The 17,737-nt window shown below is 34.6% G+C and overlaps 1 protein-coding gene across 1 annotated transcript in view; it reads right to left on the bottom strand.

Moving 5' to 3' along the window:
* RYR3 (ryanodine receptor 3) overlaps positions 1-17,737 on the bottom strand; it is a gene marked incomplete at both ends in the record, with an annotated part of 301,173 nt that overhangs the window by 236,845 nt on the left and 46,591 nt on the right. Inside the window, 1 exon segment of the mRNA XM_081324758.1 lies at positions 7,890-8,009. Within this exon segment, the coding sequence (XP_081180884.1) occupies positions 7,890-8,009 (120 nt within the window).

Raw genomic sequence — 17,737 nt, 5'->3', positions numbered from 1 at the left:
TCAAATCTTCACAAAAGTTTATACTTTATACTTACACATTCATTATTTGTACACAATTCAATTTTAAGTTCCATTGGTTTTCAATTCCATTTTTTAATCCATATTATAACTTTCTTTTAACTGTTTCTTATAAACTATTGAAAATTATGTACTTCTGCAATTAATTGTTCTCTTGACTTTATCTTATTTTTCTCTTGTATTAATAAGTCATGATATGACTTATTAATTGGTATGACTTATTGATATGACAACCTCTATATGCTGCTTCTCTTCTGTAAAATGTTTCCCGTGCTGAGTTCAATAAAGCTATCTTCAGGCATAACCCATTCTTGTATTTATTCCATATTCTCAATATGGCAATTTCACATAATAAATTTTTAAATGCACATAAAATTATAAGTCTGGTAGTCTTACCTCCTTGCCCATCCATTTTTGCACCATACAGAAGTTTATATTTAATCCTTAGTTTCTTACCCAATTATAAAAATTTAGATAAATCATTCTGTCACTGTTTAAAAAGTGCATGATTTTTCAAAACTGATATTGTTCGAAACAGAAGCATCATTCTAAGTAATACATTCATTTTCACCACAGAAATTCTTGCAACAATAAGTGCAACTTTTCCCATCTTAATTTCATTCCATACTTTAATATAATTATTCTGAAATAACATACAATTCATGTTAGACACAGTACTACCCAGATATTTTTCTTTTTTCTCAGTCTGAAAACCACTTTTCCAATCAGGTCTTTTTGAGCTGCCATGTTCATATTTTTAACATTTTAATTTTCTCTCTATTAATTTTAAACCCAGCTAGCATACCAAATTCCTTCAGATTTTTCCACTATTAAAAACAAGCCATCTGCAAATGTCCTTAGTTTATCTACTTTTCACCTTCATCACAGTTATTCTCTCATGTTGTCATATATCTCCATTAAGAACTTTCATAACCAAAACAAAACAGCAATGGAGAAAGGAGAAAATCTTGTCTTGTCCCCTTCTGTATCTTAGAAGGTACAGCGAATACACCATTAACTATAATTTGTGCTGTATGTGAATATATATTGATTTTACCCATTTAATGAAGTCTCCAAAACCCATTTTTCCAAAAGTTCAACTGAATCTACATATTATAACACTCAACTACAACAACCACATTGCCTCTTAATGCCATGGGTTATTGCAATCACTGTACTTTTTTTAAAAAAATGAGCATTTTTAATTAACTGATTTTGTTTCTCTCTTTTTTTTCCCTCACTCTTGGCTCTCAAGCTTTTCCTGCTTCTGTCACTGTCACATACAAACACCCACATAAATATTCTGTTTTCTTCCCTTCTACTCTTTCTTCTTCTATTTAGAAGGTGCTGCTGGAACCACTATGTTTGGATGCCCTTTTTACTTGGGCTTATACTTGCATATCCTTGCAACTTTTGGCAGCATTCCCAAACAGAACTGAGATATCTACTGATAGCTTGCTCTGCAAGTAAGCTATAAAGAAGATGAGATAACAAACATCAGCTTCCAATTTGTCTTCAGAACTTGGGACTATGCCCATGCCATCATCTGTCCTTCAAAAAAAAACAACCCTCTAAGTTTCAATCATTATAACAGTTACAGTGGCGGAATCCAGTTCATGATAGACTGATTGCATGCTTACACTAAAGAACAAATTAGACCATAATATCATTTGCACTGTGAGGCCTTGTATAGTGGTATGAGGAAGGATCTTTAAACATTTATGCTTGACAGATCTATGTCCCAAAGACATTTCACTTCTCATCCAAGAAGCTTCTTCAGTTCCGCTTCTTGGATGAGAAGCAAAATATCTTCAAGGAAAACAAAGTCCAGTTGCCTTTTGAAAAAGCACCTTCAGGACAACCATGACCTGGATGACTGAGAATCTCCATAGACATCAATCCATAGCAGAACATTTTCACAACTGGAATGAAAAGAAAAGCTCTCACTTCACTATTTTCTTCACATTCTGAACAGCAGACCTGATTTAGTGTGGCTAACCCCACCCTCCCTACACACTAGTTAGTTATTAAAACAGCAACAATAACAATGTGATATCAGGTTACATATCATCCTCCCCAAATAGCTCAAAAACTCTCAAAAAATGTAGAGAAGGAACATTTCCAATACCGAGGGATGGCGATGATAGATTAAGGGAAAATAGTCTGCAGAACTCTCACGTTTTGTAAAGCATCAATGATATGCTTTTAAATCCTTCTAACTCTGGGATTTAGATCTCTGCTGAAACAAATCACCCCACCAAAAACTTACCATGGATTCTACCATCCACGGTAAGTTTTTGGTGGGGTGATTTGTTTAGATGAACTCTAAAAGAAGTGTTCAGAGATCAAATGTATAAAAATTAAAACACAGATTGAATTTTTTAAACCAGTATTGATGCCCATTTGGAAAAAAAAAACAACTGTCTCATTTATCGGAACCATGACAGATACTAGGGAACACAGATAGTCCTCAACTAATTACCACAATCGAAGCCAAAATTTCCACTGCTAAGCCAGACAATTGTTAAGTGAGTTTTGCCCAATTTTATGACCTATCTTGCCACAGTTGTTTAGTTAATAACATGGTAGTTAAGTGAATCTGGATTCTCCATTGACTTTGCTTGCCAGAAGATCACATGATGCCGGGATACTGCAATCGTCAAAAATACATGCTGGTTACCAAGTGTCTGAATTCTGATCCAATGATGATAAGGATGCTGCAACAATCATAAGTGCAGAATATAGTCATAAGTCACTTTTTTAGTGCTGTGGTAACTGAACAGTCACTAAACGAATGGTTGTAAGTTCACGATTACCTGTACTTTAATTAGAACTACTGTACTTTAATTAGAACTATCAAACAGCTGGCCTGCTGGGAGAAAAAAATCATTGACTGATGCTGTCCAGAATTTTCATCATTTCCTCAGATGCAAAAGAGACCAAAGGAAAATGATTGAAACAACCATTTTCTTATTCCTATATGCTTAGGATATTTTTTCCAAATTTTTGATAAATTAATCAAAATATCCCTATTACTTTTAATGAAACACTCAATATTCGAAGAAGTTGAGCATTTTCTTTTATACCAATAAGTTTTCTTAAGGACAGACTAAAGGTACATGACAAAGGATATCTGATCAGGCAAACTTGATCTTAGATGCAAAGTGTACTTGAGAGATGATTAGAGAGCAATTAAACTGTAGCTCAATTATTATCACTTCAAAGAGCAGCAGTACTTTTATTTTTTTAAAAAAGCTGTTTCAAGACTACCAAATAATACATAGATAAACACGCAATTTAACATTGAAATTAAGCTTTAAATTTTTAAAATTAAATAAAGAAAAAATGAAAATTGTTTTCTGTGAGATAAGACTCTACTCTCTTTTTCTTTCCTTGCCATCCCCAACCTTTTTTAAAAAAAATCTATGTTGCTTATCTGAAATGTTTTCTGGAGTAGGTGTAAATGGAGGTAACAGGGAAACAAAAGACAAGGAAAACAGATGGTGCATGGGATTCATCCTAAGTTTCTATCCACTTTCCAGTCTTCGTTGACCAATCTCAAAAAGCCACCACATTTACTGAAGGTGAGACATACATTGGGATTCTATTTCAATTTTAGTAGCATACATTTAGGACGCTGAGCTTGTCGATCAGAAGGTCGGCAGTTTGGCAGGTCAAATCCCGAGTGCCGCGTAACAGAGTGAGCGCCTGTTACTCGTCCCAGCTTCTGCCAACCTAGCAGTTCGAAAGCACGTAAAAATGCAAGTAAAAAAATAGGGACTACTATGGTGGGAAGGTAACAGCGTTCCGTGCGCCTTTGGCATCTAGTCATGCCGGCCACATGACCATGGAGACGTCCTCGGACAAACGCTGGCTCTTCGGCTTTGAAATCATTGTTCATACTGACTAATTTTAGGGATATTTTAGGTATATGTCACGTTTACATATTGTCTATTAAAATTGTGCCATATTTGCTTTCTAATTTGCATTTCATTGTTTGGATCATTCAGCTCCTGTTGTTTTCACCAAACTTGAATAGTAATGCATCTTTCAGTTGTCATGAAAAATAAATCTTCAGAAATAGTTTGCAAGGTTAATAAAATTTAAAATTACAGAAAACATAAGCAGGAAGAAGAAAGGCTTTGAAATTCCTTATACAAAGACAAAACCTGGACAGCTCATTAGCTAGGCAGTCTCTATGGTGGGACATAGTTTTTTAAAAAATGTAGTTTTTAATATTATACTTGCACTTAACAACAATAATATATTTTTGCCTTTTGTATGTGTGTGCATTTTGGGGGGATATATAACTGATTAGCCAATACTATAATTCGATAGATACTACTAAACTGCTGTTCCACATTCATCAATTTGTGAAATAAAGAACATATTCTAAATGCATCTCTCTCATATTTCTTAAGAAACAGAATAATACAGATAGAAAAAATTGTATCAGAACTGTTTCACGAAATCAAATATGCAATGGCATATGATATAAACACAATAAAAATGTATTTACATCTCCTTCTTATAATGATCTCTAAAAACAGAGCTTTGTCAGTCCATAAAATGGAATGTTGAACATATTAGGTACCATCAATGCACAGTGATTGTTCTCAAAATCACCAGAGAAATTTCTTCAAGTTGTGAACAAACATTTGATAAAATACATTTTGACAGATTAATTAATCTGTTATCTGTGGAATATTTAGAATGAACTGTAACTATAACTGTATTGGCAACCAAATCCTCTAAATGTCATTGATTTTAAAATAATTTAATGCCGACTTCAAAGTGCTTGGACCAGTCTCAGTGCTGGTCATTAAAATTAGCAAGGCAGACACAAAAACACTCACACACAGAGAGACACACAAAGGCATACAATTTGGCCAGGAGCAATCTCCACTTAGATTCCAGTAATTTTACCTAATTTTATGCTATTAAGTAACGTGATTTTAAAAATGAGGGCTTTAAAGGCATATTTAAACCAATTTCCACTGTTCAACTGTTGGTACCTGAATGTTGTACAAAACTATACAAGGGCATCATGTTTTATTGCCTTTTAACTGATTTAGTGAAAATAAATATTACAGGTAGGGCATAGTATCATGGAGCTAGATAGCCCTATTTGACTGCACTGCAAAAAATATTGTATTTCATGCAATGTTACAAAATTCGGCAAAGCTCCAGCAATTAACTAGTATACCTGGAATATATTTTTAATGCTGTCCAAGTGATGGCAGGAAACAGATGTCTAACTTTTTGACAAGTAGAATTCATGCATAGTTGTTAGCCATGTATTTGTTAGCCATGCCCAAACCATCTTTTCATATTACAAACAGTGGTATTATAACACTGATGCAAAGCAGCAACAGAATAATCCTAACTTGTTTTGCCTCAAGCACTTTAACTTAATTTATTTAAATAGATTTGTAAATTAATAAACAGAAGCCATTTAGTGATAAACAGTGAACATGGTTCTCTTTTAGAAGGAATTTCTCTTGATTATTTATACAGTATTTTTAAGTGAACTGGGTAAATTTAAATTAAATGGCTTCATTTTCATTTATAGGAAAAAGGAGATAGTTGTAGTAAAAAGCCAATTACATGTAGAAAAGAAAATTTTCAGATATAAATTCCACTTTTTGTGCAATTTGAATCATGGGACTCATGGAACCAACAACAAAGCAATTTAGAAGTGAAGAAATAACATAGATATTATCTGTCCTTAAACAATAATAAATGCATCACTCATACATCTGTAACCATAAGCAGCCACGGAGATTTCATATTGCTGTAATTTTGATAGACAAACATACATTCACTGCTGAATTTCATTTCAAACAAACCAAATCCAAGAATAACACTGTCATTAAGACATAGACCGTTATTTCATGGATTGCAGATATCTATGAAATATAAAACTTTACCTTTTATGCATGTGAAGAATTCCATTTTTAATAACAATGTCACAGTTACCAATGATAAGTATTAGTTTTATTTTCATTATAGGGAAAACAAGCTGAGCTGTTAAGAGAGATTTCACATGAAGGCAGGATAAATTTTCTTGCTAAGGCAAACAACCTTTGATCAGTGGCTTTGAGAAGACTCTAATTTCCAGGTTCCCTGAATTTGTTCATGGAATAACTGGAGGAAAGTTGTATTCCTAACTAAGGTCCAAGGAACCTCTACTTCAGTATTTATAACTGAAAATAAGAAATACATGTACATAGACAAAGCAATCAGACTATTCACTTTTGCTGGTTAAGCAACATCATGTAAAACACAGAAAAGGAATACAAAAAGGTAGGTCAAATAAATTAAAGCATGAGGTTGAAAAAAGAAAAATATATAGCTAAATTTGATTTATATTAATATTGTTCACTATGCCTCTCTGTCCTTGCAAACCATGCTTGTTTCTCCCTCCTCTGTACACTACTCAATATATTGCTTTTTGTTTGACTCACTTTATTCTTTTTGAGAATGTCACTAATTCAATCTAATCATCAGTGTTCTGCCTTCCCCTTCTTCTTGACCTATTCATTCTTTCCTTACATAGTGTTTGTGCAATTTGCTCCTCAGTCATTCTTTGTAATATGACCAAACCCCCTTTTGTTCTTGCATTGATAGCTTCCGTCCCTAGGAATTGTTCTCAGACTCTGCAAGCTGCTATTTCTGCATTGCCAACACTTCTGAAAGCCAAAGTCAGATTAGTACAGTATTCAGAAATAACTTTCTTAAACAGCCTTTCCTACTGGTGCCCTCCAGATATGGCATTTGGCCATTTTGGCTAGTAACAGACGAAGATTGATATCCAATATATCCGGAGGGGATCAGATTGGAGAAGATCAACCAAGAACTTTCATATCACTCAGAAAATGAGCAATTAATAGATTAATTTAACACCAGACCTTTTCCATCGTTCTAAATCCTTTCTTACTGCCTATGTTTCTTATGCTGCATCATAGACTTCAATTAGATTGCAGCACTTCTTGTATACTGAGTCAGCCGTTACTGAAGCTAGGCTTTAAGTCAGTGATTTTTAAAAGATTTCATCTTTGGCAGAAACAATTCAGTGGACTAAAATGGCAAATGCCAAAAGAATAAAACATTTTTTACAAAATTTATTTGATACCACATTTATTATTAATGTGTGATTAAACTTTATTATTTCAGAAATGAAAGGATATTTGATATAAATCATTGACTTTGGTACTAGAAATCTGTTGGTTTTTTAATATATGCCATGAAGCTAACCTAGAAAAAACAACTCTTGTCATTTGTATCTTTTCTTAATATGGAATAGTAAAGAAATATAATATTATATATTTATTTACTTCCATTTCAGGCTAAAGAACGTGGTACTAATTCAGCAAGAAGACATGCATTTACAGTAGTGACTGTTGTATAATATTTCTAGGGACATCACAGGTTGTTATTTGATTCCTAAAAGGTAAAGGTAAAGGTTCCTCCAATAGTTTTCCTTGTGGAATTCCAAGGACATTTTCCATGTAGCTCAAAGAACAGTTTTCCTTATAGAAAATTAATGGAACTTCTATTCTTGAATTGCAAAGTCAGTTGTCAAACAAAGCCATTTTTGTGAGAAGACAACCCAGCAAAAAACCTCAGGATTTTGCACAATATATACTTCCTACAGGAAATGCAATAAAAATTTTAATAACAGTTTAATGACTATCTATCTATCTATCTATCTATCTATCTATCTATCTATCTATCTATCTATCTATCTATCTATCTATCTATCTATCTATCTTGATTTATACAGTTGTCCACCTCCCCAGTGTGATTCCTGGCAGCTAATAGGAATTAACCTACATTCATATTAAATTATAGTAAGAAAGGAGTCTTACTTTAGCTTCTGAGGTTGGTTCCAAAAAGCAGAGGCGATTTCCAAGCCCCTCAGCAGCCAGGCAGAACTTGCGCTGTTCTTTATGAATGTTGGCTACACACTGAAGTACAACTTCATCATCCTGTCATGGGATATGAGAAGCAAGATTTAGATCAGTGATGAATTGGTTCATTTTGACAAATCTCTAAACAAACAAAAAACATTTGTTTAAAACTGGCAATGTACTATATATACATTTTCGACAGAAAACCAGGGCTTTTTTTGTCATAGAACACTCAGAACGGAGTTCCGGCACCTTTTTTGGATGGGACCTTGTAGGGTAGGCAAGGCGGGTTGTATGACATGTGTGAGTTCTGGCACCTTTTTCTTTTCCAAAAAAAGCACTGCATAAAACTATATGAAATTTCAGAATTTCAGAGGCAGAATAAAAGGGAGCTGATGGTTGCTTGACAATTCTTGAATTTCTTTCTGTATCTACTTCTGTGGCTAACTTGAAGGGGAAAAAATTGGTAAGGCATGCCAGATGAGTGAGCAATTCAAAATGATGGATATTAAAGATGGCATAGGCAGAATGCTTATGCCCTGATACAGCCCAAGGACAATTAATTTCTTTTGCTCAGGCCTCAAAAAACCTTATGTTTCTAAGCCTTATGTCTCTTATACTGCTATATTAAGAAATAACAACAGACCTGGTTTTCCTATTTGACTTGGTCAATCTTGCCATATTTTTTATTTGCTATTAACATTTTTATGGGGAATATAAAAACATTATTACCATCACCTACAATCCAATTTCTCCTGTGTTTCAAATGCTAAAATTCATTCTACTGCATCTGTTATTCAAGTGTCATTTTTATATAAGTCACACAAATAGATTTTACAGCTATAAAATATTGCTTGCAGGCTTGATAATATCCTCGGTGGATATCAGGACTAAAAACTCCTTAAGTATCTTTTCCAAATAATACAGTTATGCTATTCTCTGTGTTGTGCAATGCATCTTTGTTCAGAGCATACAGTACTTACAAATGCAAGTACTGTATGATAGGAAGACAGATAATATATCTCATGTTTTCTTTGACACAGTTAATAGCCTTACACTTTCTGAAATGTTACACTCCCTGAAAACCATGCAGTAACATAAGTACATGTGCTTGATTGATGATGGAAAGTATAAATGAATAAAAGAACTGAAATAATAGAAATAATATTATTTTTTTCAGAATTCCTCTTCTTTCCCAGAAAATAAAATTATATCTACTTTAAAATGTAGATATAACACCTCTACTCCGCGAGCTGCATTGGCTTCCAGTTGCCCTCCGGGTGAGATTCAAGGTGCTGGTGATGACCTATAAAGCCCTAAATGGCTTGGGTCCGGGATATCTGAGGGAACACCTGCTGCCGGCATCAAGTTCCCTTTGTCCAGTGCGCTCCCACAGGGAGGGTCTTCTCAGGGTGCCACCGGTAAGAGATTGCCGGCGGGTAACACCCAGGGATAGGGCCTTCTCAGTGGGGGCGCCTGCCCTTTGGAACCAGCTGCCAGTGGAGCTGAGGACTGCCCCCGACCTCCGTTCATTCCGCCGAGGACTGAAGACCTGGCTCTTCGAGCTCTCTGGCCCAGGCTGAGGATTAATCTTATTTTAACTGGGGTTTTATTTATGCAGGGACAAATATATTTTTTTAAAAATTTGTTTTTAACTTTTGTATCTTGGTTTTTTAATCACCCTGTAAACCGCCCTGAGTCCTTCGGTAAAGGGCGGTATATAAATGTAATAAAATAAATAAATAAATAAATAAATAAATAAATAAATAAATAAATAAATAAATAAATAATATGACCTTTAAATTATATAACATCTGTAGAAATTCAACATTTGACATCTGGAACCCAGTTGATATTTATTTATTATGCAGGTATATATGATCTTGTATTTAATCTGATAAAATAATTTATTGGATTTGTTATTTTATATTGGAATGGTAAGGCACATACTGTGCTATTTATGTGATTAAAACCACTGATATTATATTCCTATCATGAACGACTAAGACAAGTTAAGATGCCTATAGTAAACTTTAATCAAGGTCATGCTGCCTTCACTAATCATTTTGTTTGTTCACAACTTAAGGAGACTTTATGAATGAGGTCTACACAAGCAAGCTTGCTTCTCCTATTGATGAAAAAGACAGAAGCCCTAATATATGGTTCAATTCTTTGTGCAGATTGTGGTTTCTTTCCTGGAATGGGTTCCTTAATTGTAGTAAGCTTACAAAAACTGTATATAGAGAGCTCTTCAGGAAGAGTGCTTGGCACAGGGTGAATTTTCCTTATATTAGCAGAATTGGAAATGTAATTTGAATTTATGATCCATATTAGTTACTTATGAATTTATTTATAAGTATATTGTTAATCCACATTAAACTGCATTAAACGACTCCCCATAAAAATTTGTAATTAAATATTAAATTTAATTAAATGTTTGTTTGGTGAAATAATATTATTTAAAGTTATTTTCTTTCAAAATAAGCAAATCTAAATGCATTTGATCCTAAAAAGGATTTTTTACATGTAGATTTATACGCATTTTACATATCCTGTGATGGTTATAATATCAGTTATTTACTAAATGCGACTAGAAGGAAATATAGCAGAAATAGAATAAATTATTTATTTTAGTGTATTACTAATTTCTACATATGCCTGATAACAAAAAAAGCTTCTTTCAACATGTAAAAATCAAGAAAAAAATGAAGGAACTGATTGGTCCATTAGTGGGTGAAAGTGGCAAGAAGGTGACAAGCAACAGGGAGAAAGCAGAACTATTTAACTCATTTTTTGCAACTGTCTTTACACAAAGGGAAAAAACAGACCAACCTATCAAAAATAGTTCCATAAAAAACAGAACAGAAATACAAGTTAAGATAGGCAAGAAAATGGTAAGTGAACACCTGTCCAGCATAGACGAGTTCAAATCACCAGGACCAGATGGATTACACCCCAAGGTTCTCAAGGTACTGGCAGACGTGATCTCAGAACCACTGAACTATATTTTTCAAAGATCCTGGAGCACTGAGGAACTACCAGAGGACTGGAAGAGAGCTGATGTAGTTCCCATCTTCAAAAAAGGGGAAAAAATAGGTCCAGGAAATTACAGCCTGACCTCAATACCTGGGAAGATTCTGGAAAAGATAATCAAACAACAAATCAGCGAACACCATGATGCAAACAAAGACATCACTAAAAGTCAACATGAGTTTGTCAAAAACAGATCATGCCAGACAAATCTTATTACATTCTTTGACCAAGTGTCAAAATTAGTGGATCAGAGGAATGCTGTAGATATAATTTACTTGGACTTCAGTAAGGCATTTGATAAAGTAGATCACAACCTACTACTTGATAAGATAGAAAAATGTGGGTTAGATAGCATCAACACCAGATAGATTCGTAGCTGGCTGACAGGCTGTACTCAGCCTGTGGTCCTCAATGGAACTGCATCTACATGGAAGGAAGTGTGTAGTGGGGTGCCCCAGGGCTCTGTTCTGGGCCCAGTGCTCTTCAACATCTTCATCAACGATTTGGATGAGGGGATAGATGGGGAACTCATCAAATTTGCAGACGACACCAAGCTGGCAGGAATAGCCAATACTCCAAAAGATAGGTTTAAAATACAGGAAGATCTGGACAGACTCGAACACTGGGTGCTAACTAACAAAATGAAATTCAATGGTGAAAAAAGTAAGGTTCTACATTTAGGCAGGAAAAATCAAATGCACAGGTATAGTATAGGTGGTACCTTGCTCAATAGTAGTAACTGTGAGAGGGATCTCGGAGTCCTAGTAGACAATCACTTCAATATGAGCCAGCAGTGTGCTGCAGCTGCCAAAAAAAGCCAACACAGTGCTAGGCTGCATTAACAGAGGGATAGAATCAACATCAAGTGAAGTACTAATACCACTTTACAATGCTTTGGTAAGGCCACACCTGGAATACTGCATCCAGTTTTGGTCACCACGATGTAAAAAAGATGTTGACACTCTAGAAAGGGTACAGAGAAGAGCAACAAAGATGATTGGGGGACTGGAGGCTAAAACATATAGGGAACGGTTGCTGGAATTGGGTATGTGTAGTTTAACGAAGAGAAGGGTGAGGGGTGACATGATAGCAGTGTTCCAATATCTCAGGGGCTGCCACAAAGAAGAGGGAGTCAAGCTATTCTCCAAAGCACCTGAAAGCAGGACAAGAAGCAACAGATGGAAACTAGTCAAGGAGAGAAGCAACCTAGAACTAAGGAGAAACTTCCTGACAGTTAGAACAATTAACCAGTGGAACAACCTGCCTCCAGAAGTTGTGAATGCTCCAACATTGGAAGTTTTTAAGAAGAGACTGGACAGCCATTTGCCTGAAATGGTATAGGGTTTCCTGCCTGAGCAGTGGGTTGGACTAGATGACCTCCAAGGTCCCTTCCAACTACTACTACTACTTCTTCTTCTTCTTCTTCTTCTTATTATTATTATTATTATTATTATTATTATTATTATTATTATTATTATTATTATTATTATTATTATTATTATTTATGTTTCTTAACTGTTTTTAGAAACAAAGGAAACTTCACAAATCCAGGGTGGGGGGAAACTTCCTCAGCTGACTCTGGATTATAGTTCGAGAGTAATAGGATCAAATATATAGAGTCCTGGAGAAGGGCAGGTTTAAATGAACTACTCAGAATTCTTTTTTTCATTCCAGATGACAGATGTTTCTCTTCATGTGGATGATAAATGGCTTAGCTCCAGATCAATTTCACAGTCTTTGGCATTAGGTGAACATCATATAAGATCCTGTGACCCATATATCCTTGGGTTTTGCAATGTTAAAAGGGATTGACCAAGGGTAACTGAACTAACCACTACTATGTATTCAAGTGCCACAGAAAAAGTACCCAGAAAATGTATGAAATCCAAATTACAAGAGAATTGTTTAACAATATAACTAAGCATCATTTTCAGAAAAAATATGGTTTATTTGGGGTCATTTACACTACTCATGTAGGATTTTTTATGTGAATTGCTTTTAAAAAATCAAAATAAATACTTAGATAGAATGAAGTATATACAAATAGTAATAAAAATCAGAAAAAAGTGTTATGACATAATGACAAAAATATCTGTGTTAGATTGATGATCAGATGGAATATTTCTCTCATACCTACCTAGATCAACAGCCATGCTTACATTTTTTTAGGGTCTATGGGACCTCATCACACATTTAAGAGGGCTGGGAACCTCCTTTTTAACTGTGATATCCCAATTTGAAAGCTTATATTATATTTGTGTTGGATTTTTCAAATTAAGATGGAAGAAAACAATCAGTGTTAGTAATTATGGTCACAAGAGGCTCTGAGAAACACAGAACGTGGGCAAAGATTTCATGAGATTTTGGGGCCACAGGCTGCCCAAACTTATCTAGATGTTATGGTCGTCTTCAAAATTCCTTTCACGGTGCTTCTAAAAGAAGGCAAGGTAGGTGGTAGTTAGAAAAAAAATGAATTTTTGATAGGGTTTGTCAATAATAAAATTTCCTCCAGAGTCTCACCAGGATGCCACCAAATCAAGATTATTTTTTTAAAAAATTCTCCTAGACTCTTGAGTGTGTCAGTTAAATAATAATAGTGGACTGCTGCTGTACTCTCAGGGTGAGTTTTGCCTTCTTTTTTTTCTAAAGGAGAGCTTTTTTTTCTCTTTCCCCTAGAAATGTGGCACAACTTAATTAGCTGGGCCACGTGCACTCCAGCAATCTTAATAAAGTTAACCTAACAAAGTTCTGGACCTGGTATAAGTGTGCTGGAAGGAGAAAAACATGATAGCTCTAATGTGCTTCATAAAGAACCATATTGGAGGAGCTAATGGGATGCAGCACAAGTGAATTAATGTGAGGAAGGTGACCAAAGGCACCAAACTAGAAAAATCATTTCAGGAATGAAGGCAGCAGAAATGGTCAATTTAACGGACCAATTTAAAGGAAATCGCAGAGCCAAGAAAAGTATCTGAGTCCAGAAAGTGAAACATTTGTGAAGCCAAGGCTATCTTCAATGGCAGTGTCAGCAGCCAGACTTTGCTGGTAAAAACTGTCTTCTCAGCTAGAGTTCACTCACCAAGTAGGCCATATTAAGAATCAGCTCCATAGAAAAGCTAAGACTATAGAGTGGCTATAATAACAGAAACGTGCAAGTCTCATTGTGCTCTACTTCCTCCTCTTCTTATATCCATGGGAATTATGGAGATGTCTGTCTGAACTGCTTTCTGCTTGTTTTGGGATTAAAATATGTTTTCTTCCTCATTACTTTGGTAATGGGTTTGGCCCATCTCCATCAAGGTCATCTTCCTTACTCTTTGCTTCAAGGAACTCTGGGATATCAAAACCCCAGAGGCAGCTTAGGCCAGTGGAAATAGTAACCAAGTTTCAAAAATAACAGCAACCAACCAGGAGAGCCAATCCCTGAATGACTCAAAGGTGGCTAAGACTCCAGAAAGACACAACAGGTTTTAATTATTTTGTGCTGGACAAAAAAAGGAGGAAAATCATCCAGGGTCAAGGATGACAGTCTGATAATTCTCAGCAATTTCAGGCAAGTCAAAGAGAAAGAGAAAGTAGATGAAAGTTATAAGATAGACAAATAAGGTATAAAAATGGCTATATGTTGTAGAAGAGAACCAATTTGATTGAGGCATTGGGCCACAAAACAGGAGATTGTGAAATATGGTTCCTCTCAAAGGACAAACCCAAATGGGTGACCTTCAGCTAGGCACTCTAGAAAGGAGGCAATGGAAAACCATTTGTGAAATATTGCAAGAAAACTGCAGGGACATGTCCAGGCAGTGGCCAGGAGTCAATACTTACTCAAAGCCACTCACATACACATATACTATAGAAATAAGAATATCTATTTCTGTATCCAGCATTTAAATGAAAGACATAGAAATTTAAATATAGCTATGAGATAAAAATACATCAGAAATACCAAGATATATAGAAACATAACATAGTCAAATAAATGTGGAACTAAAAGAATATATCCATTTCATTTGAGAGGCAAATATTTATTTTTGTGTAGTAAATCCTCTACTGTGACAAAGGTAGGGATGTCTTGTCTGTGGTTACTAAAGAATTGTTAATAACCTTATTCTGTGACAATTTAAAATTATTTTCATTTCACATTATGCTTAATAATGTTTCATATCTTTAACGTTCAAGTATTCAGTGAGGTACCCTAAGACCTCCAAGGTCCCTTCCAACTCTGTTATTCTATTCTATTCTAAATTGAATCTTAAAATTGAAAATAGTAAACAAACCACTTTTCCGCTCCCTCGTAAATACCGTTTTCAGGGGAATCCTCTTTCTAAAGACCCAATGTCTTGTCTTTTACAATATTGATATCATTATTCTCCCTAATGCTGGTCAGTAAAGCATACACGTTTCTTATTTTTACAAATAGATTACATAATGCCCTCAAAAGTCTTTATATGGCACCACATTTGCAGAAATTTCAATATATTCTAGTATTGTTACTAAGCCCTGTGCCAGGCTTATATATATGTCTTGAGTGGGTTTTTTTTCCCCGATGCACCCAGTTGACCCAAATATGGGGAGAAGGAATCTTGCTTAACATGCAAGCATTCCAGGTTCGAATAGGACAAAGTTCTCTAATGAAAAAGTGAGACTTTTATAATTTTTCCAAAGTGTAATAAGTAATAATATTTCAGTGATTGTGTCAGTTGGGTGACAATAATAACAGCACCAATTGTTTAAAGAAAAGCGAGAGAATAAAATGTTTTTTGATATTTATCTCAGTTCTTCACCTCCTCTTAAAATAGGCACAAATAACTTTGGCACCTTTTAATTCTTATAAAGTGCTTGAATGCTATCAGAGAGGGAGCTTTATATAGTTGACCTGGTTTCATAACAGACTTTTTTTTGGACTACAATGAGGTATTTTATGCAGTCCCTTCAGCTCTGCTAGCTCTTTGTTGCGGCATAATCTCTTTTGTGGATTCAGCATATTAATTCATCTACTGATCCACTTGTCTTTGCCATAACTGACTACTTTCTAACCAATCGATACTGCTTACAGTAGCAGCTTACCAGGATCTTGAGTAGAGATGTTCATAGGCATCCGCTAAAGAAGAAAGGTATAACCAATGCTGGCATAAGTATCTTGACATAATACATGTGGCAGGACTTACATTATGACACAAATAATATACCTTACATGTTTTCCCATATGAAACATAGTTCCAAATAATAGGAGGAAGGAGCATTCATGAACATTACTGCTATAGGATATTATTTAAATTTATATGCTGCTCATCTCACTATTGAGTGTCTATTTATGGAAAATTATAGTTTTAATTGAAATACTTTTAAAGAATGTTTCAATTCTTCAAATAACTTATTGAAAAAATTGAATGTATATTAATATATTGTAGATATTATAAATTAATTTTATATGATTTCAAGCATTGGAAATACAATTGATTTTAAAATCTGGGATTTACTTTTATTTATCAAGATTTAAGGGAACCTTTTCTTTAATATAAAATAAAATGGCTTCAGAAATCTTAGCCTCTAGGTTTTTTTGTGAAAAAACCACAAATTAGTCTCCTTACTATGATTTAACTTCCGAAGACAAAACTTGCAGGTTTCCCCATAATTCAGTTCAGCTAGAATTAAAATTGTGAAGTAATAGTATTCTTCTATTTAGCATAGATAATTCTTTACCATGTATGCTTTAGAATTAAAACATATTTTGAGAGATTTTAACATTATGTTATATATTATTATTGTAACTAGAAATAAGAGCTCCGCCTCATGATTAAAGGAAGCATAGGATTTATGAAAATTCAAAAGGGTGCTACTTATGTCACGACCCTATCAAAACAAGGTAATTTTCTTTTCATTCCTCATACTGAAGCCAGGGAGATAAATATCATTTTCTCACTAGAGTTAGGATAATGTCTGCCACCACAGCCCAGAGGAAGTAAAAAACACAAGCCTTACAACACTGTCACCTCAATTCAGTGACACCTTTGTATTGCCATTTCCAGCTTAGGGAGCAGCTGATAGTAAGGGCATATCAAAAAACAGAGGAAAAAAGAGATTATTTCATACCTAAACAGAACAAGAAACAAAAAGGGGAACAGAACGAATAATGTGCTAACAAGCATAGATCTGGATTAGAAAGTCCAAGAAACACTAGAGAACAGATATAGGAAGGAGGCAAGGAAAAAAACAAATAGTTTTGGGTAAACCTTCACACAAAATACATGTTTGTGGAGCTTCTATTCTTGCAGGAAATCAATGAACAAGCCTGGGCATTTTTGAATGGAAATGTAGAAAAGGACTGTGAGCAATGAAGCAAAAACATTAAGAATCAGTCAAACACATCGATTAAATTTTAGTGATTATTTGAATTAATTATCTAAGCAAATATTTTCATAGAAGCAACCATAATATATCTTGAACAGAAACCTTCCAGTAACCAATTACCAATAAGCAATTGGTTACTAAAAGGCCTGCTGACATTTAGCAATTTCATTTGGCAATTTATTGCTCATACCATTAAAATATTTCATAGATAATTAGCAGAGGACATGGCAGATGATCTGTACATGATGTATATCACAAGCTTAACAATTGAATATTTTTAAGCAGTCCATAGAGTCCATCTTCCAGAATTCCCCAGTCCATGTTGAGAAACTCTGTTTTAGAGAGCATTTTTCCTCATGAAAAGAACTTCCAATTATTAAAGTAACATTCCTTCTCAGTGGCTTCAGTAATCTTATAAGAAG

The sequence above is a fragment of the Vipera berus genome (genome assembly GCF_964194415.1).
Source record: "Vipera berus genome assembly, chromosome: 1".
In the NCBI taxonomy this organism is placed as follows: Eukaryota; Metazoa; Chordata; class Lepidosauria; order Squamata; family Viperidae; genus Vipera; species Vipera berus.
Note: the sequence above shows the minus strand (reverse complement) of the source record. Positions and strands in the feature narration are given on the sequence as shown.